This window comes from Sylvia atricapilla, chromosome 24, assembly GCF_009819655.1.
Source record: "Sylvia atricapilla isolate bSylAtr1 chromosome 24, bSylAtr1.pri, whole genome shotgun sequence".
NCBI lineage: Eukaryota > Metazoa > Chordata > Aves > Passeriformes > Sylviidae > Sylvia > Sylvia atricapilla.
Window position 1 is genome coordinate 4,147,664 of NC_089163.1, and position 27,976 is coordinate 4,175,639.

The 27,976-nt window shown below is 41.6% G+C and overlaps 2 protein-coding genes across 3 annotated transcripts in view; one reads left to right on the forward strand and one right to left on the reverse strand.

Annotated features, from left to right (window-relative positions):
• The window catches only part of LUZP1 (leucine zipper protein 1), a 380,667-nt gene that overhangs the window by 337,598 nt on the left and 15,093 nt on the right, over positions 1–27,976 (reverse strand). The window lies entirely within an intron of this gene.
• KDM1A (lysine demethylase 1A) lies at positions 29–27,939 on the forward strand. 2 transcript variants are annotated; one of them, XM_066335481.1, is made up of 20 exons: positions 29–329; positions 3,397–3,562; positions 8,300–8,359; positions 12,075–12,208; positions 13,823–13,901; positions 14,801–14,893; positions 15,609–15,715; positions 17,005–17,086; positions 17,897–17,991; positions 18,826–18,968; positions 19,439–19,529; positions 20,236–20,370; positions 21,590–21,663; positions 22,252–22,363; positions 22,744–22,876; positions 23,603–23,790; positions 24,210–24,324; positions 25,475–25,602; positions 25,949–26,095; positions 27,116–27,939. In XM_066335481.1, the coding sequence occupies exons 1-20, from the start codon at positions 45–47 to the stop codon at positions 27,299–27,301; spliced, it is 2,553 nt and encodes an 850-aa protein (XP_066191578.1). In that variant the 5' UTR covers positions 29–44; the 3' UTR covers positions 27,302–27,939. The 2 variants fall into 2 exon arrangements, with proteins under 2 accessions (XP_066191578.1, XP_066191579.1); XM_066335482.1 differs by lacking the exon at positions 8,300–8,359.

Sequence of the window (27,976 nt, forward strand, 5' to 3'; positions counted from 1 at the left end):
GTAGTGGGGCCGCAGCCCCGCGCGGCTCTTTGTGCGGCGGGGCGATGCTGGCGGGCGGCAAGAAGGGCGCGGAGGCGGCGGCGGGCGGTGAGGCCGGGCCGGAGGCGCCGGTGCCCCCGCCCGCCGCCGCCGGGGCCTTGGGCTCCTCTTCGGATAGCGGCGTGGCTTCGGAGCGCACGCCCCGCAAGAAGGAGCCGCCGCGGGCCTCGCCTCCGGGCGGTGTGTCCGAGCCTTCGGCCGTCGGGGCCACCCCTGCGCCCGGCGCCGAAACCACCGGCATCGCCGAGACCCCCGAGGGCCGCAGGACCAGCCGCCGCAAGCGAGCCAAAGTAGGTGTGGGGCGGTCCGGTTGTGGGCCCCGCAGGCGCCTCGTGTGCGACGTGCTCGGGCCAGCAGGGCCCTGCCCTACTCGGGCCCCATTCCTCGGGGAGTCCTGGGACCTGCTCGGGCCCCCATCCCCGGGGAGTCCCGGGACTGTGCTCGGGCCCCCATCCCCGGGGAGTCCCGGGACTGTGCTCGGGCCCCCATCCCCGGGGAGTCCCGGGACTGTGCTCGGGCCCCCATCCCCGGGGAGTCCCGGGACTGTGCTCGGGCCCCCATCCCCGGGGAGTCCCGGGACTGTGCTCGGGCCCCCATCCCCGGGGAGTCCCGGGACTGTGCTCGGGGCCCCATCCCCGGGGAGTCCCGGGACTGTGCTCGGGCCCCCATCCCCGGGGAGTCCCGGGACTGTGCTCGGGCCCCCATCCCCGGGGAGTCCCGGGACTGTGCTCGGGCCCCCATCCCCGGGGAGTCCCGGGACTGTGCTCGGGCCCCCATCCCCGGGGAGTCCCGGGACTGTGCTCGGGCCCCCATCCCCGGGGAGTCCCGCTCCCCGGCCCTTCGGCCGTCCCGGGCTCCGGTCGTGCCGCGGGGCTCTGCCCGGCTCCGGGCCCTGCCGAAGGCGGTGGGTGTCATGCCCAGGACCGAGGGCTCCGGTGTCGTGAGTGCAAAGGACAAACGCAGGCTCGCAGGAAGCCCCCTCGGCTTCAGATTAAGATCAAGATCCCCTGTTGTCTTAGCTCACGTTCGTGGGCTCTGGGGACAACTCCTGCCCCGTCATAAAACAGCTGCTTTCTGCAGCTGCTCAGAAACTTTTTGCGGTTTCTGACCGGATAGCGAGCAGTAACAACACCCCAAATCCATGAGAGTACATTGGGGCGCTTGTGAGCTTACATTTTATCAGCAAATTGTTCTGTTGCTGTGGTGTATGGAGGCAGCTCTCGAGGCTCGTGTGCAGGGGACGATGCTGGTTCTGCAAGGATGATGCCATGCTCAGTCCACTGTTTGTCACCTTCCCTCCATTGGTACTGGAGAGCTGAGCCCAGGCTGTGTAAGGGTGGGATTTAGCAATGAAATCTAACAGCTGTAAAAGGTCTCCAGTAGTTTGGGTCTGTAGTACGTAATTCTCATCTGTTGTTCTGAATACCTGAGAACATTACCTTCTTTTTTTTGAAAACTTTTTTGTAAGCCTTGTTTCAGAAGATATTAAAGATCCTGACTGTGCCTGGGTTGGGGTGTTTGACATGGAAGCTGAAATTACTATTTGGAATTGTTTTGTCCTGTGGCGTTGAATGTGGCTCTTCAGAGCCGTTGTGTGATGTGATAACTGGACTGATCCTTCACACACAGGAGCTGTTGGGTAGGTCAGTCTGGTGCATGTTTTAAATCAAAATAAGGTAGGTGTAGCCTGGATGTAAGGAAGGCATATTTTACAGTGAGGGTGAGGAGGCCCTGGCACAGGTTACTCAGAGAAGCTGTGGCTGCCCCGTCCCTGGAAGTGTCCATGGACACGTTGGACAGGGCTTGGAGCAGCCTGGGATAGTGAAACCCACGGCAGGGTGGGTGAAATGAGATGGGTTTGAGTGTCCTGTCCAGACCTTCAGAAGCAGCATTCCTTCTTTATAGTGGTCTGTTAACTGGTAGGAATTAGTGCTCTGTGTGGGTTGTGTGATGTTTCCTTGCACTGACAGTACCCATCTGCAAAGGCTGTTTGTCACTTGTGGCACCATCTGTGTTTTTGAGCTCTCAGACCAGCACGAGTCACCTTCCCATCAATGTTTGTGGTGTGACCTAGTTTGGGAGGGTATCTAGGTTAAAAATAAATGTAGGAAAAACCTTAGGGTTTTTTTTAATTGAACTTGCTGGTTCTTTAAAAGCTGTGAAAGCTCAGAGGGAATGGGAGACTTGAAGGGCCCTTGGACAGTTGTGTGTGGCTGTGGTAGTGGATGTGTGTGCTGGGAGGTCACCATCACTTGCTTCAGAGTGGGAGCTCACAGCAGGTCCTGGAGGTGCAACAGTGGCAAAAACTGAATATGCTGGACAGTGTGGAATGTAAATACTTAAAAGATAGCAGATCACGGAGTATGTTAGTGTCTTAAAGAACCCAGGGTTTCCTGTACACAAGCTTCCCAAAGCTGCTTTGAACTGTGCCCATTATTGCTCTTTTTTGTGCCTGAACTTAGACCATGAAAGATTTTTTTTTTCTTTTGGTGAGAAATCTAGAATTGTTTTTGTTGTTTCCTGGCGGAGGCTGACCTGTTGGAGGATCACTAGCTGATTGCTTTTTATTTTTCCCATGGCTGCATATTGAGAAGTGCTTTTTTTTCTTTTCCAGTCAGTAGGGAAATGCAGTAGCAATATACAGAACTTTCTTACTTTGGATTAAAGCTTGGTTGACAAAGCAGTATGTGATGCAGCCCTTCCAGGCTAGTTCTTGGGGTTTCCATGTTCAAGTTGGAGCAAGTCTTTTTGGTTGATAATTTTACTTATCTTTACTGGAGAACAGTAACATAACAAGACATATGTGGCAATAAAGACTGGGGGGGATGAGGGGAAGGGATGTTTCTTGTGTTGAGCCACTAGTGGGACCATTCTGGAGAGGAAGCAGCTGTGAGCTTCTGTACCAAGACAAGATCCCCAGTGAGCAGGAGACCATACAGGGCCCAGGTGGGATTTCTGCAGGAAATCTTGTGTACACTTCTGGCCATCTGTGCTTAGCAGAACACATGGAGTGGACACAGAGTCTGCTTTTTATCCCTTGGCAAGGATGTCAAGGAGGGGAAGAAAACCAGAGAGGTTAAATGATAATATAACACACAGATAAACTGGGCTTGATGTGAGTGGAAAGCTCCTGCTATAGGGTGCTGAAGGTTTCTTTGTTTAGGTGGAGGCAAAAACAATTGGAACTTGTTAAGCTTTGTTGCATTTTATAGCATGGTATCTGCAATAAGAGTCTGCATAAGGTAACTCAGGCCTTTTCTTTAAACTTTAATGTTGCAAGTAACAAAATTGTTTAATGTTAGTAGCCTGACTTACAGGCATCTTCAGTGTGTTTATGTTCTGTTGTGCTTTTCACAGGTTGAGTATAGAGAGATGGATGAGAGTCTTGCAAACCTGTCAGAAGATGAGTATTACTCTGAGGAAGAGAGAAATGCTAAAGCTGAGAAGGAGAAAAAACTGCCCCCACCACCTCCACCAGCTCCTGCAGAAGAGGAGAATGAAAGTGAGCCAGAGGAGCCATCTGGTGAGTAGAGAGAGACCTTCTCCTCTGAAACTATTTACCTGATTTGTTAATAGAAATTAGGTAGGGCCGGGTGTGGCATCATGAATCCCATGTCTGGTTTCAATCTGGTTTTGAATAATTGTTCTCCAGTGTTTTATTTGTTGGCCCCATATGTGGAAGTAGGGAAGAAATGCAGAGCAGCCTGATGAAGATAGGAATATGCATTAATATAATCCCAAATGAAACCAAACCTCTTGTGCTAGATTCTCATGATCATTTTGGACTTGTCTTTGGAAGCTTGTTGTCCAGAAAAGCCTCTCTGGCTCTCTGCTGCCACACCTGCTCGTGTATGAACATTCACTTTTTCCTCAGAGGGACAAGAGGTTGGGTTTATGGGGGGCTTGTTATGCAGAAGAAGAGATTTAAACTACTCTGATTCCTGTGGCTTTAAACTATGACTCTAATCTTAAATTCTGGTTGGATACTGTTTGCTTAAACTTCAGTCCTTTCCTTATTAGCTTAGACAGAGCTGTGCTTTACCCTGAGAAGTTTTTTGGTCAGTTTTTTAATTTGTGGTAGTAGCAGTAGCTCTGTTCTTTAGCTCCACTGTGTTCACAGCTCTCACCATTAGTGAGGTCTGGTGGGGTGTCACTCAGCTGCCCTGAAGGTCATGGTTTTGCCAAGTTCAGAGCCAAAAGATTTCATGAAATAATGTGTGCACTAGCTGATGTTAGACAAGAGCTGAAATCTAGTAGTTGAATCTTTGCAGGTTCATGTGAGTAATTGTTAGTCTTCAGTTAGCCTAATTTTCTTTTTGGCTGGCAGGTTTGAGAACACAGAACTGGTGTTAGCTTGGGGATACCAACCTTCAGTTGCAAAACAAATGCTAAAAGCTGTGGGTGTGGGTTTTATCTCTTATGATTTGTCATTGTAACCTCTCCTTGTTGCAGCTGTTGGCTCCTGCCTTGATACAGGAATACTACAGCTCATGCTTGACTGAAATACTTGCAGTGATAAAAAACCTGGCACCCCAGTTGTAGCTGATGTAGCAAAAATGGGATTTTAGTAGGTGTAATTAAGCAAGTATTTTAAGCTTACTATTTAATTTAGCTTAGACATTGTGTTTAATCCTTGAGACCTAATACTGATACACTTTATTTCTCTCAGATTCTATTTTGTGCCTCTAAGAATGATTATTGAAATCAGTTTGAGGCATCACCAGTGAAATACAGGGGAACAGGTTTTGTCCCATGAAGGAAGGAACATGAAGATAGCAGTGATGAGTCATGCTGTTCTGTACACAGCCTGGTAATCAGTTATTTTGCAAGCACTGTATTTAGCCATCTAAATACAATCAATTTTCAAACAGACTGTATCAGGCTGCTCAGAAAGGAGTAGATTTCAGGTCATCATATCATTTCTCTATTCCTAGAATCTGTGAATATGCATGAAGCAATAATGTAGAAAGAAGACAGATTTCAAGCTGTCACTCCATAGCTAGTCATGCTGTAATTTTAAAGATTTCTGAGACTATATATATATTTGTGGATCTCTCTATTTTTGTCTTACTAATATAGGTGTCAAGAACATCAGGTCATTTTATGTTAAAAGTGCATTGAAACTTCTAATTCAGCCACCCTTTAGAAGGAGGTGGCAGCATGGAGTCTGCTGTGTATAAAAGCAGTGTTTATAATTGAGGTTTTCTCTCTCTCTGTCACTTTGAAGGAAAAATTGAAGTGTTCAGTAAGAAATACTAAATTAGACAGTAATACTAGAGTAGGATTGCATAATGAAGATCTAGGAAAATTTGAGTTAGCCTGGCTATTACTGTTAATTTAGTCTCATTGCAGACCTTAAAAATTCTTTCTGTGTTTAAAGCCTGTAAAAATGCAGGTAATGCAGTAGTGGCATAAAGTTGTCACATTACAGCTTTTGAGCTGAAAAGCCTGATTGTGCAATTTAAAAATGTCCTGGTGTCTGGTATTTGAATAGCCTGTCCCCACAGACAGCTCACAGGGAAGGGGATTATTGAGTGTCACACCACAGGTGACAGCACCTGGTCTTCCTTGAGTAGGTTCCATTCTTGTGTTCAACTGTGGAGAATTCCAGATGTTTTGGCTGTTACAGTCTGGACTTGCAAAATATACTGCATGCTGTTGCAGAGCAGTTTTAAAAGGTGTGACAGGGTTTCATGGTTAAGATAACTTCCCTAGAGTATCTCTTCTCTTTTTACTTGAGAAATATTGTCTAATAGTAAAAAGCTTCCAAACTCCCTTGCAGTGCTGACTGATGACATTTGTGTTCTTGTTTGCCAGTGTTCCTTTGGAATCAAGGAGCTTGCTTCTTTTGTTGTTTTTTTTTTTTTTTCCTCTAAGAGTCTTTGCTTTGTTTTTCCTCACCAATTTGGATTTTTATTTTTAGAACTACAGAAGATTTTCTTTACTAGCTCCTGGCCTTTTAGTGTTGTCAGTATTCTTTGTGGTAATCCTATATTTTTAGGTGCTGTTTTTCAAGGAACTGAATGTGATCAAGATTAAGATCAAGGGGATGGTCAAACTTAGTGGTGCTTTGTCTCTACTTTATGACTTGTTTTCCTAAAAAATTCAGTACTCTGTGATACTGGTGTGCAGCTTTTCTTAATTTTGTAACAGTGATAGTTACATGAAGTAGATTCCTTGGTGGACTTTCTTCCTCACTGCTCTGCAGCTCATGGTCTGTTATTCTGTTGCTTTGAGACTTGGAGCAGGTTCTGCTCTTGAACATGTTCTGTTGAGCTGCAATAATCTGATGTTAACAGGGATCAGCAGTTTGCCTGCTGCTAGTTCCTTTACAGCTGGAACCTTTCTTCCAGGGGAGGAGAGGCAATCTTCACTAGCAGCCTTGTTTCCACACTTGTCTGCTCAGACTGAGTAGCATTTAGAATTGTGTCCAAGCATTCAGTAATAATGATGAGAAGAGGAAGATTCTGATTTCTTTCTGTAAATAAGCTGAGAACAATTTTTTTCCCCTCTGCTCATTGTCAGTGTTAATTCAGGGATTATGAATGCCATAGACTGAAGTCAGAATCTATTTAATTTCTTAACTTGTGGAAGGCACAGTTGAAACTCTTACTGCAAATTAATGGCCTATGCTTGAGTGTAAATATTCATGTTTCAATTGTGGTAATCTCTCCCAGAATGGAAGCAAAATCAAGTACTTGCAATGTAGATCAAGTAAAGAATTATATCTTGCTGTTGCAGATATGTTTATTCTCAGAGTCTTAACTTGGGTCTAGTGAGGCCTGTCTTAATCTGGCTTGTCACAGTCTCTCTGTGAGTTTTTTATTTCCCTACTGGCAGACTGATTTTATACAAGTATTAGTTATGGCTCCTATGTTGTACTAAGGGAAAATATATGTCTTGTTTCAGTTCCTATTTTGTTTTATCTGTAGATGTTGAATGTTGTGACATTCTGCATTAATCCAGTTTAGCACAGTAGGGAAACATTTGTTTAATTTTCTGTGTTTTGCTTTAGGGGTTAAATCTGTAGCTCAGATGAAATTTTTCTCAGTTAATGTGTCCTCTAAGAGCCTTGAATTACATTCTGGCCAAATTGTCCACCCAGACTCTAAAGAGTGTTAACAATTGTGTGTTTAGCCTCAGGTTAGACCTTGCTCTTACCTGTTTGGAGATGACACCTGAGCAGTTGTGCTCCAGGAAGTGACTGTTCACTCCAGTGACCATTGCAGTGTGTTTCAGTGTATGTTGGTTTGGACTTGCTGACTGTGGGAGTGTGTGGTTTGAAGGAGCCTTGGTGCAGCAGGAGGCAGCTGAAGAGCCCTGGGCCAACTCTGGAGTGTGCCACAGCTTCCTGAACTCTGCAGGTGATGGGGCTTCAGGCAAATGTCTGATGGTGGAAGAGTATTGCTCATGAGCTCAACTCAGAGCTGGTGTCTCCTGTGAAGTGAGCAGTGTGTGAGGTGTGTAGTGGCTTTGTTCCTGCAGACACTGCAGCTGTACTCATTTCTCTTCTCAACATGCTCTGTTCTGCTTGTGTTGCAGTCCTGTTGAGGACTTAGATGCAGGCTAGGGTAATTCTGAGACTTCTTCAGATCTTTAGATGAGTGCTTAGCCTTTCCTCGTGTTTCCACTGCTGGGAATGTTAAAAGACTGATGTCTCTCAGTGCTGAGTGTTGATCACATCATTGATCAATGGTATGACATGTATTTGGCTTCAGAGACAATCTTAGTGTGTTAGAACACTGATGGTGTATCAAGGGTCCTGAAGCCAAAGTAAGTGGTCTGAGCCTTTGAAGACTTGTTCTAGCATCAAGCTTAAAGGAAGGGTTTATGGGGGAAAAAAATAGGGTCTCCTGAACATAAGAGGCTTTTCAAAATGCTCTAAACTATCTCCTTGGGATATGGGGAGACTTGGGAGCACCAAAGGCAAGATTATCAAATTCTTAGGGTTTGAGATCCATAGTATCTGATGGTATCCATCTGCCAGATCATAAGTATTTAGCCACCAGGAATGCTACATATGGTGTACTTCTTTACTTCCCATAAAATCTGATGTCAAGCGTTCCAGTAACCTGGCTAACACTTCAGAACATAATTTTTTGGTGCCCTGAACCTAAGTTCCAGAAGATGGGATTCTCAGCAAACGGGTTTAGTTAGTTGGTGAAATTTAATACCTAAAACGCCAACTGCCGGGCCTTTATGTCCAGTATGGTTTAACTTATGGAGTAAGGTCCCTGAGTTCTCCTCTTTCCTTCCACAGGGCAAGCAGGAGGACTTCAAGACGACAGTTCTGGAGGGTATGGAGACGGCCAAGCATCAGGTGAGGGTGGCGTTTGATGCTTGCCACTGAGTAGCAGGAGCCGCCAGGTTAGGGATTGATGCTTGCAAGTGCGCATGGGTGTGGTGGTCCCGCGTTTAGCCAGAGGTGCAGGAGTTGTGAACCCACCAGTTTAAAAAGTGTGGGGCAATTCAGAGTTCAGTCAAGGTCTGTAACAACTGTGGAAAAGGGCACTTAGCTAACCCTGTGTTGAAATGCCTCAGGCCGATCTCTCATCCCTCCACTCCTCTCCATGTTCATGTTCAGAGGAGTCTAAATTACAGAAGGTTGTTTCTTTACTTAGCCAGTTGGTACCACCTAGATTGACACAGAGCTTTAGAACAGTATACCCTTTTTTCTAACCTGCTGAAGAAACAGAGCACGGAGTACCTTTTTGCTCCTTTCTTTTTGTCTTTTGGAAGGGTTTCTGTTTGACCTGTGTGCCAGCACTTAGCCCAGGAGATTGTCTGCTGGGCACATTCATAGGACTGGATTGGCAGTTGCATTCTCCATTTGGCCTTGGTACTGCAGCTGGCAGTACTCACTGCTTCATTCACAGGATTGGTGTCTTGACTCTTTAGTCCTTGGAGTGCTACTTAAAATCTTCCTCCAACTCTGCTGCTTTTGCTCTCACTTCAGGATTAGGGTTTTAAACAAGCATTAAAGGCTCCAGAACCTATTCTGTACCTCCGAGTTGCTCTTTTTGAAGCAAACAGAACTTCAGGATACTCATCCAAGAGTGCATCCTTTGCTGTTGTAAGTAAGGGAGCCAAATACAGTTATGGATGTTACCACTTGCATGGAACTGCTGGCTCTTATGGCTCATGGGCTTAAGGATGCATTGCCCATGTCATTTTTAGGTAGACATTGCCTGATTAGAAATTCTGCGTATTTTGCATTTTGTATTATATGCTGTGGGTATGCTCTAACAACTGTCCAATTCGACAGCCAAAGTCCTTTCATTCAGTGTGTTCATCTGCTAATGTGTTAGTAAATCTTTAAATGAGCAGCATTCCTCAGGGTTTGTTCTGTGAGGAAGAAACTCAATATTCAAAACTTCAGCCAGTTAGTTGCTAGTGCTGAATGTCAGGAAACGGGCGTGTGTGTGTGTGTGCAAATGTGTGCAAAGAGGAGCTGATAATCCGGTCTAGACAGAATCTTCCCAAGGAGAAACATGTAGTTCTGAACTGGTAATCCCTGTAATGTATGGCTTTCATGAAATACAAGCAGTAAGGGTGTGAAATTGGATTTAGTCAGCCTGAAATCCAAATCCATTTTGATTTGAGCTGTGTAGTTGCAGAAGTCTATTCCAGGACATTTAGTTCTTATAAGATCTTCCAGTGGTTGGCCAAATAAAAATGCTATCTCTGCTATTAATACCTATGCTTTTTCTGCATTCTTGTATGGAACACTTTTGTGGGTTATTAGCTTTTTTTTTTCCCTCCTGGATATCTTTGCTCATTTGGAGCTACTCTGTTATTCCAGTTTTAAAGTTTGGGTATTGCCATGGAAGATACATGGCCTTAAAATCCCCCCCAACTCAGCCCACCTTGGGAGTTCTTTTCAAAACTTAGCAGCTCCATGTTCTCTGGCTGCTCAGTTTGAAGAATTAAATCCCAAAGCTTTTCAAGGAACTGCTGAGTTGTCTTAAATCCACACATCTGAGAGTTTGCTGGTATTTGATGACTAAATGGCTTTTTAGCAGGTACCTGGAGAAATACACTTCTTTTAGCACAAACCTGTAAGGGGGAGTCAGGTTCAGCATTTCAGGTCTTTAACTGGCCATTCTCTGAAAATTGTGCTGCTGAGCTTTTTGCTAGCACTTGAGGATCTAGAACCTTAATTGTTAGCATTAAAAAAGTATCAGAGAATTGGTAACTGGTTTGATTTCCATGCCCAGTTTTACAGAATTCACAGTTGGGCACGTGTATTCCTACACAGATGTTGGCACCCTTGGGCCAGTGTCAGATGAAAAGACAGCAGAAGGGCTGGGGAATGGTTGTTGCTGGAGAAACTGAAGTCCTAGTAGAGCTATGGGTTTCTATTCCCATATTTCTATTCCTTATTTCTATTCTAATAGTAGTGCAGGAAATGTTGTGGATATGTCAACTTCTCCTGTGGTTAATTTTATTTTACTTGCAATGCTCTGTAGATTCTGTTACTAATTTCTTCTTGTAAAATTATTGTAAATCATTATAGACAGTTTTCTTTACCTTGAGTCATCACACAGATCTTTTGATCTTTATTTATGAATAAATTTTTAATTGTAGGGAGTTTTTTTGGTTGGTTTTTTGTTGTTTGTTTGGTTTGGGGTGGTTATTTTTTTCTTGTTATAGGGTTTTTTTTGTTTGGTTAGGGGGTTTTTCTGTGGTTGGTTTTGGTTGATTTGTTTTGGGGGTTTTCAGTTTGGGGTTTTTTTTGTTAGTTTCACAGCCATTTCCTTCCTTGATTTTTTTTTTTCAGCACCTTTAGGAAGTAAAAATGCTTGGAAATTAAAGAGGGTGTGTGGTGGCACCAGAATTAAAAGCAGGGAACTCCTCTCCCTGATACAGTGACATCTACTGCTGTACTTGAACTTCAGACTCTTAAACAGTTGTCTTGGTTAGTGCAACACACTGCAAGCTTATATTTACTTTGCTATTTACTGTAATCTCTTGAGCAATTTCAGTTTCAGCAACTGATCTTAACCATACTTGTGGGGATTTCTGTGAGGTTTTCCTTCTGTCTTTCTAGATTGAATGCCTTGTCCTCTGTCCTGATGGGAGTCACTTCTAGGACATGGGAGATTTATATTTTTCTTGCTGTGTTTCACATCTCAGTACCTTGTTTTGCTTGCTGTACCTGCAGGATTTGCTTTCTGCACTCGTGCTGCAGCACTTGATGCAGCTGTGTCTTAGTTTGTCACTTTTTCTGTAGTACAACATAACAGAGACTGAGGAGTGCAGGGTAAAGAGATGCAGTTACATCACTGCCAGTGGGTGAATTGGTAGAAGTGCAGGTTCCTGTTTGAATGAGAGCTTTCCATAGAGAAAACCTCTCCTCTGTGGGTTCAGCATCAGTCTTTTACACATGGAGCATCTAAAAAGAAAAGTAGGAAATCTGTTTGTAGGCAGCACTTGGGGAGGGAGCACAGGAAATGCCTAAGTTTGATTGTATTTCATTGCACTGCCTGCTCTAAATATATCAGATATGCAAAATGACAGTTTAAGGTGGGTTCCTCTAGCTGGAGGAGGTCAGTGCAGATTAAACTTTGAGAAGCAGGTGAGAGGGGATGGTAGATGCTGTGCTTGTATATCACAGATAGCTTGGCTTTGAACAGGTACTAAAACAATTTTTCAGTTGTGTTAGAAACTGGAAACCACACAAATTAAGGACAGCATCTAAAATAGTTACGTTTTATTGTTTATGCATATGTATATGTGTGTGTGTGCTGTATATAATATATGGATATGTGCCCCCAGCCCACTTACTTGTCAAGCTTTGGTTTTTTTGGAGGATTTTGTTTGCTTGTTCGTTTTATCTCCCCTGTAGTGTAGTTTTTTCATTAGATACCTGTAATTCAAAGAACTGCTGTCTTGGAAACCTTGCAGAAATAAATCAAAGGAACTAAATGAAAGCCTCCCATGAAACTGGCCGCTGTATCATCTCATGGCTGACTGCACTGGCTGGGAAGGGTAATGTTTGCAGTGCCTGTAGACTACTTGTCTTTTTATTGTAGGTGTGGAGGGTGCAGCTTTCCAGAGTAGACTTCCACATGACCGTATGACATCTCAAGAAGCTGCCTGCTTCCCTGATATAATCAGTGGGCCCCAGCAGACTCAGAAGGTGTTTCTGTACATCAGGAACCGCACCGTAAGTTTGTTGGGAAAAGTATTGCTGGAAAAAGGGGAGGAAATTTGTGTACCTCACTAAGATTTTTTGGCAGTCATCATGTTGATGGAATATTTGGTTTTTGAGACATTGGGGTTTCATTTCTGGTATCCTGTCATGCTCTTTATGTTGTTAAGAAATGTGCTATCCAGTTCTTGATCAAAGCAGTGCTGTAAGCAGCATAAAGAATCTGTAGTGTATTTACAGCATCCAAAACAGGGATCAAGGCTTTCTCCTGTATTTTGAGAAGAGTATTTTGGGAAACTGAAGTTGCATTAGAAAAATTACAGTAGGAAAGCAAGAAATGTTTTGAAAATTGCTGTGTTACCATAGTTAAGAGACAAAACACCTTATGCACCACTCGGTTTTCTCACAGACTAAAGATGATCAAGAAACCATGGTAACACCCAGTGCTTAATAACTTAAAGTTATTTAAAATTTATGTGTGGTGGATATCTTCATGCTAAGAGCATGACTTCTGCTATTCCTGTAAAATTTTCCTCTAACTCAAGTTGTAACTTTTGGGAAGGCCAGAGCATGCCAAAGACTTTGGAAAACAATTGGCACAGAATGAATAATGAGTAATTGTTTTACAAATGTGTTGGAAGCAGAAAAGCTTTCCACTAAAATTGAGAAATTACTGGAGAGAGATATTTGCAGGGAAAAGCAGCTCTGCTGGTCTGTGGACCTTATTCACTACTTGGAGAAGTTCCTGAGCAGGAATCCTCTTTGAGGAAGGCTTGTGAAAGGAACTCTTCCAGTGAAAATAGCAGAGGCTGTGGAGCAGCTGATGTGAGCCCAGTGCTCAACAGACTGCGATGTGCAGGCTCTTAATTAGTGATTTGCCTCAATTAGCTTCCCAAATTATAAGGGAATTATTTCTTAATCATTCTTTTTTCTTATAGTTGTAGTATTTCCACTTTGATTTGGTATCTGTGAGGAGCTGTGAAGCTCAGCAATGCAACTCTAGAGAATACCCAGCTAACTGACTAATTATGGATGTATGACCTAGATCTAGGCATGGACCAGTAAAATTATTAACTCCTGCCTCTGTGCTACAAAGTAGGAGTTCTGTTGGGAAAACAATTCTTTTCTAGTATGAATTGACCTAGTAACATGCCCCAGACAATTTTTCCTGCTCGATTTTTGATTTGTGAATGTCCTGTTAATAAGCTTTTTTGTGTATGTGTGGCCAGTGTAGTCCATGGTTGTGTCTTATATTGGTGAAGATGGATTGTATCATTAAATGTTGGAGATAAATAAACCTTATAACATGATAAGTACTGCTGGAGCTTTTACAAAAACATGAAATCTGATGCCAAAGAGACAATGCTGGCTGACACTGCCAGCTGCACGCACCTTTGTGCTACCTTGGTGCATTTCCACATATTTGAAACGATGTGAGAACTTCAAACAGACTTTACTGCACCTTAAGGAACGCTGGAAGGTGAAAGTTTAGTATGGCTTGGGTAGTCCTGCCAAAGTTTAATTCATTAGGAGGTTTCATCTCCTGACATTATTTGGTAGCAAACACACACCTGGAAAACACCTTTTTATTGCTTAGTATGACATGTTGTATTGTTTGTTTAAATACAGCTGCAGCTCTGGTTGGATAACCCGAAGATTCAGCTGACTTTTGAAGCAACTATCCAACAATTAGAAGCACCTTATAACAGTAAGTCAAGTTTTTCATTGCTAAAATTGTACTGTATGTATCATTGCTGTTTTCTTTCACTTTTGTTTGAGAAAAAGCTGCTTGAGATGCCTCAGTCCTTTGTGAGTGGAGCTCCATGAGTGGTCATGTTCAGACTGGAATTTTGCATTATACTCATGCTTCAGATTTGGTACAGTTCATTGTCTGCTAAAGAAATATCACAGGATTCATAAAAGCTGCTGAAAAGATGGGTTGTTACAGTAGGGTTAATTTATGTGCAGCTTTTAGGGTTTGCTGCAGCTTCTTGGTGGTTTTCAGCTGTAAAATGTTATTACTCACATGGATTTGGGGAGGGGTTTTTTAAGACTTAGACTGGGTGTGATGCAAGAAGGCAATAAAGGAATGAGGAGTTACTGTTTGAAATGGAGACCATTCCACACTTCTTAGACAAGATCACCACAAACTCAGAAAAGGTGGAGGGTAGCCATAAAAAATAATTGGAGAAGAAAATAATGCTGAAATGAATGCAGATACACTGTCAAGGATTGCAAAATAGTGAATTATTGTGCTTTTAAAAATAAAAATGAGAGTTCAGTGCTGCAGTAAGTATTGGCATAATCCTACTCTTGGCAAATCACATCACAGTTCTGCATCATGATCTTGGGATTGTGCAGTCAGTTTCACAAAGATGTTCTTCTGCACTAGATTAAAAGAAGCACCTCATGTCCTGTACAGCTTTTCAGGCAGGATTCAAAACTGCAGCACTGGGTGTTTTTCAGAAAGAAAACTCAGGAAGATGAGTGGGTCAGTAGGACAGGGTGTGTTTGGTGGCACTTGCCCAGATTGCTGCTGTGAATTTGTCCTCAGTACATCTGTGCTGCTGAACACAGAATAATCCTGAAATTCTCACATTCCTTTAGGTGACACCGTGCTCGTTCACAGGGTTCACAGCTACCTGGAGCGTCATGGCCTCATCAACTTTGGCATCTACAAAAGAGTGAAGCCCCTTCCAAGTAAGAAACTTGAGCATTGTTTCTAATTGAAGTTTTGTTTTGTTTTGTTGTTCCATGTTTCTTTCTTAGGACAGTGTTTTGAGTGCTCTTTTGTAGAATTGCAGTGCTAAGAAAAATCAAAAAAGGCTGGAAAGCCATCTGGTTATTGGTGTTAATGTGTTTTATTTTGGCACAGAGAAGCCCTGTATTTATGTAAATCACTTTGAGAGGAAAAAATCTTGGCAAATCTGTAGATAGTTCAGTGACTGTCACTTTTTAATGAGTTATCTTGGTTCCTCATTTAAAGTCAGAAACGCAATATTGTACTTAGGTCTGTTACATGCTTATGTGATTCTCGAATTTTGCAAGTGAATTTCTCTGCTCTTTTTAAGTTTTATTCTTCTGGAGCAGAAAGAAAGAAAACAATGATACTTTGTCCCCAGTAATAAATAGGAATTGCTTTCTTCTTCAGGCAGTTGTCTGGAAGCATTTTTTTCTCCTGTTTTCTTCCCTGTTCCAGATGTACTGCTAGTGTATTTTCCCTGTACCTGTCTCAGCATTACCTTCAGAATTACTTCAATTTTCTTATTGTTAAAGAGTTTGTTCTGTCAGAACTACTCATGAGAAAAAAACTTTTTGTTCTTGGTATCTCTTAAATGCAACTTTTACATGACTGTTTGCAATTTAGTACTGCACATGTAGAGGACTGCTGTAGCTGATTTTTCTCTTTCTCTAGCCAAGAAGACAGGAAAGGTGATCATTATTGGTTCTGGAGTCTCTGGGTTGGCAGCAGCTCGCCAGTTGCAGAGTTTTGGAATGGATGTCACAGTTCTGGAAGCCAGAGTATGAATTTCTGTGCTATTTTACTTCCATATGGCAATTTAAGCAATAATCCTGTCCAGTACTAGAGCAGGGCTGTGGGCCAGCAGCGTGCTCAGGGTGGGGCAGTGTGTGTGGTGTTCCAGGCAGTCAGGGTGAATTGCTGACACTGAACCTGTCTCACAGGGAGCTGAGTGGATCTGTTCTTGCTGGCAGCTGTCTGATGCTTTCTCAGAGATGGAAGGTCAGCTGCTGGTGTTGTGTGCTTACAGCAGGAACACCTTAGAGCAACCTTCTTTCATGATTAGAAACTGACTTTTCATCAGAGAGCAGAATGCAAGTCCAGAATGTTAAACCAAAGGGAAGACTAAACAGAATCTCAAGAGTGTATTATTAAGTGTTTGTTAAACTGTGGGAGAGAACAGGAAAAGTACTAGAAGCTATAACTCTGTATTGATATTCTACAAAGTTACAAATATATGAAAAATATATAAAAAGCTAAAAATCCTTAGGCATTTTAGGGAGGAGGAAATCTAGTACATAACTAAATTTGTGCATGGATTGTCTTTGGAATCACAGTGGATCCTGTTGTGACAGGTAAAAGAATTACAAAAGAAAGGCCTCATAAAATCAGGCCTGCTCTGCTAAATTGCCAAAGTTAGCTTGTCACTTCTTCTAAGTAATTTGCAAGTTCCCATGCACAAACAGTTGTGGTATGAAAACTCTTGGTATGAAAACAACCTATCCTTGGGTTGAAAAATAAATGCATCTGTGTAAACAAGATCTGTTCCATGAGAACCCATAAAGGGAAAATGTAACCAACCTGGATCTTAGCATGTACATGCAAATCACCTTCTGACCCAGGAATGAAGTGGTAAAAAAACAACCAAGCCAATGAGTGTTGCACACGAGGCCTGTGGAAACTGTGTAAAATAAGTTATGTGAATAGAGAATTGGCTTTTCCCACATGAAAATAATGGAGTTTCAGCTGACTTATTGTAATAAGTCCTACTGTAGAAATAGTGAAATCTGCCCAAATCAGATTAAGCATCCTTTTTTTTTCTATTTCCTTCCTTTTTTTCTTTTCTTCTTCTTTTTAAAATTCTACCCAAGCATTTTATTCCTTAACTTAGGTAAATTAATTGTGACCGAGTTCATTTGCAGAGGTTTTTGGAAAAGTGTACATTCTGTTAATTGAACCTTCAGTCAAGAGAACACTTGTACCATGTTTTGTAGATGTTTCAGTGATTCTGTTTCAGTGAGATGTCTTACTGAATGTAACTGGAGGTTTAATATCTTGTGCTTTTAAAAAGGACCGAGTGGGAGGAAGAGTTGCCACCTTCCGCAAAGGGAATTACGTTGCTGATCTTGGAGCAATGGTGGTAACAGGACTTGGTGAGTCTTTCCAAATCAAAAAGATCAGGGAGGAAATGTGAAACCTTAATGGCTGTTTTCTTTCATGGCCAAAATAATTGAGTGTTTTTAACTCTTAAAAAAAGCATGTGTTCTCCTTCAGCCTTTTTGGCAGTTAGTAGTTTTCATAAACAGCAAAGCTGTATGAAGGGAGAGACCCTAAAGAGACAGAAAGTGTTCTTTCAATTTACATGGGAAAACAAGGGAGATGGGGAAATGGAGATCCATTCTAAAAAAGCCCTTCTTCAGAGTTTAAACCCCAAAAGTACTTTCTCCACATGATTTCAAAAATAGTTGTAAAAATAATGGCAAGCAAGCCAAATTTCTCCCTGATTATTACTGTTTTATGGGATGGCATCAGTTATTGATGTGGTTACCCTGCTGAGAAGATGGGCAAGTGTTTAGTGTGCAATATCCTTCAGCAATGTAGTGAAATGATAAAATACTGTAAAACCTATAATTTTTACTGACAGCCTAAATTTGGTGTCTGTCTCATGATTAGTCTTATTAAATTGCAAACAGAAACTGGTTCCAGACAAAGAACTGAACTTGCACAGTTCATGGCAAAACAGATTTCAGCTTGCCTGTTGAAAGACTGTAACATTTTTGTTTAATTCATAGAATCATGGAATCTTAAGGGTGTGAAGTGCAGACCTTTGGCAGTGTTACTCTAGGTCACTGGGATGCATACACTGGAGTTGGTGGTTTAGTCTGAAATTGCTATAACTTTGGACTTTTAGTTGCAGGCAAATTTTACAGGAGTCTCTGTTAACTACATAAAATCTTTTTCAGGAGGAAATCCCATGGCTGTGGTCAGCAAACAAGTAAATATGGAATTGGCAAAGATCAAACAAAAATGTCCACTTTATGAAGCAAATGGACAAGCTGTAAGTCTGATACTCTTTCCATGAACCTTTTAAAAAAGAAGTAATATCTCAAGTCTTTTTGTTACGAGGCTGTTGGTCTAGCGTGAAATGGCTTCCAGAGAGAGGGAAGAAGGAAAGTATGTGTCCCTTTTTAAGCATTTTAATAATATTTTAGAGTACCTGCACCTATTCTTCTAAAACCTGCTCCTTCCACAAGAGTTTTTTACCTTTGCATTTCAGAGGTTTTGTGGAAGCCAAGTCCTCTCACCTTTGTTTAACCAGTGTATGGTTTAACAGATGGGAGGTTTGCTCTTTCCAGCACTCGAGCTCTCATCGTGTACCAGGAGCACTCACTGTGTAACTGAGTATCAGCAGTACAGTTAAATCCCACCATTCCATTTGTATCCTGCAGTGTTCCCACCATCATCCTAGAAAAGCTGGATTGATAGTCCTCACTCACAGTGACCATTCCAGAAGATAAATTCCTGTCTATCCAATTCCCTGAGCTATGCCAAGCCTTCTAAAGCCTTGTGATTGTGCAGAGCCATCCTACCATCAGAGTCTTTTGGCAGGCTTCTGTAGCTTTGATGAACACACCTTCCTTTCCAGAAAGGAACTCCTGTGAGCCCATAAGGCAGTTTGGTTTTCTCTTGCAAGAGAAGTCTGCTGTCATCGTGGTTTGACAGCTCTTCTTGTGCCTATCCTGGCACAGTGTGACATTGAGTTGTACACACCTTGGTGTCTGACCGTTTGAGAGAGCTGAGGGTATTAAATTCTTTTTCTCCAAGGGCTGTTCTCAGCAACTGTATTAATTATGGATGGGTTAAGAACAATGTTTGTTCTTTTGTCTCCTAGGTTCCCAAAGAGAAAGATGAAATGGTGGAGCAAGAATTTAATCGTCTGCTGGAAGCCACATCCTATCTCAGCCACCAGCTGGATTTTAATGTTCTCAATAACAAGCCTGTCTCCCTAGGTCAGGCTCTGGAGGTTGTCATACAGTAAGTGACTCCTCTCTTTTTGCTAGACTTTCCTATTTTGTGGATGACTTTCCAAAAGGTACCTGAAACAATTGTGGTGCTCCTAGATGTAAGCATTACCCTCCTCATGCAGCAGTTTATCTCACAGATGGTTAAAGGAGAAAACCTCTCTTGAAAGTTTCCTGAAAGTCATTGCTGCAGTGACTCAGTGTCCTTGGTGTCCATACACTGCACTAACACTACTCAAAAGCTAATGGCAATTGTAATGGCCTTTAATAGCAGAAAGGAACTTCACACTCACATTTTAGCTAGTCATGCATCCCTTATTTACAGAAACTTGCATTAATTTTCCAATTGTCATACAAGTTTTTACTAAAATATCCCATGACATGTGGTTTTATTGTGTTCCACTTCTTAGATTGTGATAAGAAGTTTTCTCATTAACACAAGGATTTTATGTTGAGCTGACTTTCACTTCTCACCTTTTCCAGATTGCAGGAGAAGCATGTGAAGGATGAGCAGATTGAGCACTGGAAAAAAATTGTGAAAACACAGGAAGAATTGAAAGATCTTCTTAACAAGGTCAGATGATGACATTTAGAACAAGATGATAAGCATTGTGTTCCTCAGAAAGCAGCAAAATATACAAAAATGTCCAAAGGAAAATATCAGAAAGTTGCTATTAATGCTGTTCTTAAATATCTCTGCTTAAGACCTGTTTGGAAGCCCTGTTAGGACAAAGGAGAAAAAAGGAGAAAGGAGAAAAATTGATTAGGCAGAAAACCATAAAACATAATATGGAAAAAGAAAAAAAGAGGACAGACATGATCAGCAGTGATGTTTCATAGCTTCCCTTAGGGATGCTGATGCTGGCTGAGGCTTTTGGGGGCTATTTAAAAATGGTTACTGTCTTCACTACACATCTGATTTGTAGTACAGAAACAGTGGTTTAGGACTACTTCCATTATTTTTGCTCGTGGTAAATAACATCTTTTCTGTTTTCTCAAATTTAAAACCCTTTTGGGCTACTCTCAAATTAAGTGCAACATAGTAAGAAATCAATGATGTTGGGTTTCAGCCATGCAGTTTAGGGTTGGTGGTATTTACTGTGGCTTCTTGGAGGTAGAATTGCATATATAAAAGATACCTGCCAAAAGCAGGAAATCTCTCTGGTATAATGGCATAGTTTGAGGTGAATATCCAGTTTCCACAGCAACGTGTTGAAATCTGCCTTTTGTCATTTTCCCTCCTTTCTTTCTTTCTTCCTTTTCCTGCTCTGTCTTAAAAGATGGTGAATTTAAAGGAGAAGATTAAAGAACTTCATCAGCAGTATAAGGAAGCATCAGAAGTGAAGCCACCTCGGGATATTACAGCAGAGTTCCTTGTGAAAAGCAAGCACAGAGATCTGACTGCACTTTGCAAGGTGAAGGATCACATGCATACAGTGTGTCAGTCTCTTCTCTCAGGACTTCAGCTGCCAAAAATCAGCCAAATTTTTCAGCAGATAACATTAGCCAATATAAATGTTTCCACATCTCTTGCTATGATCCAGTGCTTTCAGGAGAATGTGATTGACAGTAACTCTGGGTTGTAACACTGCATTGAGTACCTTTAGCTGGGGAATACTAAAGCTCAGTTTTAGATAAATCTGTGCTGGCTCATGTCAGACAGCATGCAGTGTTTTGAAGATGAAATTTTATGTCAAATTTGGTCTTTAATACAGTTGGATTTCACAATAGTCTGGAAATAAAATCTGCATTTGAAGAGAGAAACCTTCTCTATAAGATAATGGTGATTTCTTGACTAAAAGACTTCTTTCTATCCAAAGATTATCCTGTACAAAGCTCTGTCTTGATAAGCAGAGTTACTTCCCCTCTGTTGGAATATCTTGCTGTAGAGATGTGCCTTATAAAGGAAGCTGTAAGAAGTGTTCTATCTGTGATGGTGACAGACCAGGTCAGGTAGAGCCAAGGATCATTTGTCAGCTATTTACTAAACAGAGGATTTATACCTTTATTTGGAAGCTCTGGGTGTTTATATGTGTATATACATAAGCAGTGGTTCTTTTATTTTGTCACCAGTGAACAGCTTTGTTCTCTTGTTGCTTTATTGGACACTCCAGATTATTGTGCTTTGAAGGATGATGGCTGTTGACATTATATGCAGTTTTACTTAGAGTTTTTAAAATCAGGAAGAAGCTTGAATTAGATCATAGCTTTGGTTTTTACTTATGATTGATCCTGCTTTGGAAATCTCCATGTTCAATACTAGCTATAAACTTTGAAGAGAGAGAATAGAAGAAATAGTTTGTGGAATATAATGATCTCAGAACACAGAAACTCTTAAAATATCAGGAGTGTAATGTACCTTCATGTTCTTCAGTTCTGAGGGTTTAAATTCCTGAAATATCACCAAACAAATCTTTTCTGCAGCGTGACACAGAGCTCTGTATATACAAAGAGCAGAATATGCTGGATTAAATATTGGAAAAAAAAAAAACAACAAATCTGATTTAGCTTCCACTAAGTCTATGAAGTGATTTTTTTCTAGTGATTTGAGGCTAGGTGCAGTCTGATGCTACATGATGTCTTCAAGTCCTTTTACATGTAAACTGTTTTAATGTTAGCTTTTAATCTTAATAGGAGTATGATGAATTGGCAGAAACACAAGGAAAGCTGGAAGAGAAATTACAAGAACTTGAAGCCAATCCACCAAGGTAAAGATACAAACTAAAAGGATAAATACTTAGAAAAGCAGTTTTTTTACTGCCTTTTCCCTAAGTTTCAGAAATGCTGTGGTATGTTTTTATTATGGGAACTCAGGGGGTTACAAAGGTACAAACCCAGAGTTTGAGTTCCCTCAGCTTTAGAACTCACTTTCCTCATTTTTAGAGATGATTCAAAGAGAAAAGGTGGTTCCAATCTAGGGTGATTCTGTAGAAATCCTCAAATGAAAAGGCATGTGAGGTTTTAAATACCTATCAGTGTTGATAGCACACATTCCTACTTATATTGGTACAATATTATTATTCTGTGCAATTTTACTAGATTTGTTTTTTGTTTTCTTTATGCGTGCTACTTAAACCATTATTTACGTAACCCTTTTTATTTCCGAAGTTTTTAGCTTCGGTATTTTCCATGAGCTCTGCTTTAAAGACCAAAATTTGTGTTGTTTTTTAATGTTTTTATTTCTGGACTAAGGAGAGACTCAAAAATGACTTGTGAAGAAATTTTCGGAGGCAATGCAGTTACAATATCCTGTTCTAACAAACTAAATGTCTTTGTGTCATACTTGTTTTTTCTAGTGATGTTTATTTGTCATCAAGAGACAGGCAAATACTTGACTGGCATTTTGCAAACCTAGAATTTGCTAATGCTACACCTCTTTCTACACTTTCACTGAAGCACTGGGACCAGGTAGGTAGTCAGTACTCAGAAATAAACTAAAAACTTGAACTGTGTTTATTTCATTCTCGTAAAAGTTTGTTGATGTTAAGAGTTTCTAACTCTGCTCTTGTGCAGGTACTGAATTTATGTGATTATTATTTGATGATGAAATTCCAGACAGCTTTTTGTTGGTGCCAAAATGATCTCTAACAGTATTGTCTGCTGAAAGTTTCCATACTTACTACTTGATGAATAATCAGAAAGAATCTCACATTTATTTGACTCTATTAAAAAAAAAAAAAAGCTTTTGAAATACTTTTTTTTTGCCATTGTGTAGAGTTGCTGATTATTTTCTATTGATTTAGGGGACTTGATAATGAATACATGCTTTTTGTGCCTCTCCATTTTAGGATGATGACTTTGAATTCACAGGCAGTCACCTGACAGTGAGGAATGGATATTCCTGTGTGCCAGTGGCCTTGGCAGAAGGGTTGGACATTAAATTGAACACGGCAGTTCGACAGGTTCGCTACACTGCATCAGGTACTCCAGACCTCCAGCAAACTGCTTTGAGGGACAATCAGCATAGAAAGTAGATTTCAGTGCTTCTGGGAGTAGGTGTGAAGTCTGATGTTCTAAAACCCTTTCTATGACATGTTTGGGGGTGGATAAACAGCCACATTCCTTACTGGGATTGTGTAAGTAGTTGCTAGAGATTTATTAATCATAATTGGGTTTTTTGATTATTTCTGTGACTCGTTTGACACAGTCTTTTTCAGCTGTATTTACTGATTGTTCACATTTATTTACTTCTTTGATTGAAGCATTTGGAGTAAGAGGTCTGGGACTGCTTAAGGCTTGGTGCCACAGGACCTGGTATTAGAAGTATAAATGAATGAATGGAAGGAATGTATCTTTTTGCTGTTTTTCAAAACATTGAGCTTGGGAAACCTTCAGCTAGGAGAGCAATGTAATGAGAGGCTCACTCTCTCCTTGTTTTATTTATGGATATATTTAAATAATATTTACTGACCTGGATGAAGCTTTAGACTTCTCTCAGTAAGGCCATTTTCAGATGCTACCTTAATTGTATTTCCTGGAATAGAGCTAAATGTCCTGTAACAACTTGCCTACAAGTTAAGTACTGTTAGTGTAAAGCTGTCTCCATAAACAAAATACTTTCTGATGGGATTATGGTAATCTCTTTCATTTCTCATCCAATGCTCTTGCCTCATGGCCTATTAAGCTGCTTTTCTCTCCCTTTTCCAGGCTGTGAAGTGATAGCTGTAAATACCAGATCTACCAGCCAGACCTTCATTTATAAGTGTGATGCTGTGCTGTGCACTCTGCCCCTGGGAGTGCTGAAGCAGCAGCCTCCAGCAGTTCAGTTTGTGCCACCTCTTCCTGAGTGGAAAACTTCTGCAGTGCAGAGGATGGGATTTGGCAACCTGAACAAGGTACACTGTCACAGCAGCCAGAGGCTGTCAGAGATGGAGCCTGAAATGTGGGTGGAATCTGTCTGGTGGGGAGAGGAAGAATGCCTTTTCCACAGCTGTTCAGCTAGGGTTTGATGATGAAATTTGTCTGAGGAACTGTAAGGGCCTCTTATCTATTTCCCACACAGGTATAAAAGAATTAAATTGCAGAAGTAGATCTGGTGGAACTTGTTAACCAGAAAATTGGTAAACTCTGAGAGCACACTGCCCTGTGGGAAGGCAGTTGTAGGTATACACCTCTATGGATTATGAATATGCACTGTATATTCACCAAATTTCCTTTTCATGATGTGTCCAGTGATAAGCATCCATAGTGTAACTGTCCTTATTTTTATTTTTTCCCTGCACTCTTCCTTACTGTTGATACTCTTTCTTTCCAGGTTGTGTTGTGTTTTGATCGTGTCTTCTGGGATCCAAGTGTCAATTTGTTTGGCCATGTAGGGAGCACTACTGCAAGCAGAGGAGAACTCTTCCTCTTTTGGAACCTGTACAAAGGTAGCTGTGGTGCATGTCTGCTTTTGACAGTGTCTTATTTGTATAGCTTCAGATCTAGAAAAAAAACCCACTTTTTAAAATGCTGTTAGTATACAGAAATGGGTGTAACAAGAAAATAGTATTTTTAGGAAGACAAATGGAAGCAGAGAACAGACTGATTGCAGACAGTTCTGTAGTAGGTTAGGGCAGCACTATTCATATATAAATCACTTTACTAATGCTGGGTTCCAGGCTGTGCCTGTTAATTTACATTACTGCTACAGCAGGACTTTGCCATTAGTAGTTTTGATTTATCTGTAACTGATGCTGCCACAATAGGTTGTCAGGAGATCTCAGTAAGTAAAGTTTTGTTACTGCCATTGAACAGACTAAAAGCTAAGGTGTCTATAAGGAGCATTATTGAATAAATTACTTGTTTTGCAGATGACCAGTGGGTTTTCTTCCATTCTGCCATAAGCAGGTCAGGTTTCTCTGTTAACTGGAAAAAATTACTGTGCAAGGGAAATGCCTTTCTAGGCTACTGAATTATTAAAATGTTTGGGAAGATTTTACTGGAGGAATACAAGTAATGAGCCTTGGATAGCAGGGCTGTGCATGTGGCTTTTGTGGCTTTATGATGGCTCTATTATGCAGTTAACAGGTAGGGCCGTGGTTTTGGTTTAGATGGAAAGGAAAGATCATTTCATGGACAAATTAGCTTCACATGCTAAATTCTAAGCCTTGCTTCTCATGAAGATAGGCACAGCAGGTAGAAATGAGACAGAAATGCAGTCAAACCTCATGCTGAAGCACAAGTCAGATGGCTGAAGTTAAAAACAACAATTACCATTTCTCATGGATAGCAGGGTAGCAGTTAATGTGATTAGACTGTGAAACGCTGAAACATCATTCCTGATGTTTTTATTTACTTTTTAATACATCAGTTCTCTGATAATTCTAAATAATACCATGGTATATAAAAATTAATTTTCTTTTTGTCATTTTGACATGATGGTGGAAAATTTAGGGCTACTTTTGTTGGATTTGTTTAGTCTCTAACCTTGTGGCTTAACTACAGATTCGTGTCTATCCAAGTCCAACTTGTTCTGATCAAAATGTTCAATTTCAGTAACTCAGGTTTGTTGGGTTTTTTCTTTCCTATCCTCCACAGCACCAATTTTGTTGGCCTTGGTAGCAGGAGAAGCAGCAGGAATCATGGAGAACATCAGTGATGATGTCATTGTTGGTCGGTGCCTGGCCATTCTCAAAGGCATCTTTGGCAGCAGTGCTGTGCCCCAGGTGAGTTCAGGGCTGAAGGGCAGGGAAGGGTTGATTATCAGGTTGATAATGGGAGAAGAAACAGAGTAAACAGTGCACACACAGCAGGAATGTGCAGCTGTAAATGTCCGAGTTCCAGCTGAGGCTCTACATGCACTAGGGTCTGGTGATACATTGGAAAGACTTAAGGAATTGCCATCAAAGGTTCACCTTAGGATGTGTTATCATAGAACATAAACAGAGTTCCACCGCTGACATCAGCCCAAGGACTTTGTCCCTTCTATTGTTGCAATCTGCATGGTTTGTATTTGTCACAAAGTGTAGAATTTGCACTTTCCCAACGAGTGAAGCTGGTGTCTTGTCTCAGCCCAAGGAGACCGTGGTGTCCCGCTGGCGCGCTGACCCCTGGGCACGGGGCTCCTACTCCTACGTCGCTGCTGGATCCTCTGGGAATGACTATGACCTCATGGCTCAGCCAATCACTCCTGGCCCAGCCATTCCAGGTGCTCCACAGGTGAGAAATCTCCCAGTTCTTTTTAGGAAAACCTCCAAACAGAAAGATTTTTCAGAGTAATTTGCGTACGTATCTAAACATAAGTTTAGATGACTTGCATCTTATGATGAATGATTCAAACCTGTAAAATAATTTGGTTTTGTTCATGAATTCTGTCATCACAGAATTTTGTTTGCTAAGAAAAAAGAGCATTTTTATTCAGAAAGCCAGTTTGGTTATGTCTGAACAGAGTGCTTAATATTTTACTAATCATACTGATATTATACTAATTAGAATACTAATACATATATTAATATGTATGTACTATTATATTTATGGAGTGTTTCATACTCCATATTTTTGTTGTCCATCACCATATTTAAGTGAATTGTAGTGATTTGAAAGAGGCTGAAGGTCAGAATGAGAAGAACAGGAAGCAAAAGGTCTCTTCTAAATGGGAGTCCAACACAGTGAAGGCAGAAGTCATCTCCAGATCATGTTGAGGGAATTAAGTTTGAAAGAAACATCCACTCCTGAAAGCAGTGCCAGGAAAGGCTGTGTGGCTTTCACTTTATTTGAGTTCTTAATACACACAGCTATTAATAAAATGGTTCCCTGGAGAATTTTTCTTCCACTTTTTATGATTTTGTGGATAGTTGTTTAAAGTCTCAGTTTAAAGAGAAACTGCTGATTTAAGTGAATTGTTGAAGTTTTTGTTTGCTTACTGTGCTAGAGTTCATGTTCCAGGATTAGAAAGTATTCTTCCTAAACACATTTGACAATTTGGCTGTAGAGTTACAGTTACAGCTGGGACATGACCCTTCTCTGCTTCTCTGCCTCTGTGAACGCTGCTTATTAAATAGAGCTTTATTTTCTTGGTAATTTGTAGACAGGCCGTACTGAAGCTAGTTAAAGCTATCTCATACGCACCAGCTTCACCTTAACAAAGATGGTTGGAGAACTTTTCCCATTGTTCAAGCCTCACTTGCTGCAGAGCGTGCTAAAACCATGAGCCCACCCTGTGGTTTGCTGTTTCCCCAGCCCATCCCTCGGCTGTTCTTCGCGGGAGAACACACCATCCGCAACTACCCGGCCACGGTGCACGGCGCGCTGCTGAGCGGGCTGCGCGAGGCCGGCCGCATCGCCGACCAGTTCCTGGGGGCCATGTACACCCTGCCCCGCCAGCCCACCCCCGGGGTGCCCCCCCAGCAGCCTGCCACCATGTGAGGGGAGCGCCAGCAGGCCTCACAGGAGGAGCACGGAGCCGCTGTGCAGCCGCGGGATGAAGATTGAGTAGTTTGTAGCGGTGTCTGCTGAGAGGAGCCTGAGTTTACGCTGAGAGTGGCCTGACAGGAGCTTGCCGGGCCTTTGCCTTGGCTGCCTTTTACAAAACCTTGCAGCTGTTTGAAGGGTCAGTGTAAACAGAATCCTTTACTGCAAAGCTGGTCAAGGACTTCGACTCTGCAGATACTTCCTGGAAGTCAAAATAGCTGGAGAGGTTTTTTTAGGGTGTTCGGGGTTTTTTTCTACTTGTGTGTGTATTTACAATTTGGTAATTGCACAAGGGCCTCTAGAAGCTGGTTGCTACAAATAGTAGCTTAGTGTAGAATGTATGTAAATTTCTTTGCGGGGTTTTTTTTTTTTTATGACTTTATTTTGAAAAGTAATATTTTTGACCAATCCTATTCCTGTCTTGCATTCAAGAATTTGGGGTAATTGTTTACCTACCAGTAGCAGCAAATCACATCTCTCCAAAATGGTCCATTGGCTGCTACACCATCTGCATCCTGCTGTAGAGTGACCTGGTACCACTGAGTATGCTGAGCATACTGTTTTATTAAATACTTCCAACAAAAGAAAAGGTACTGAGCTGTGTTCCTGTGTCCTGAGGTGAACTCTGTG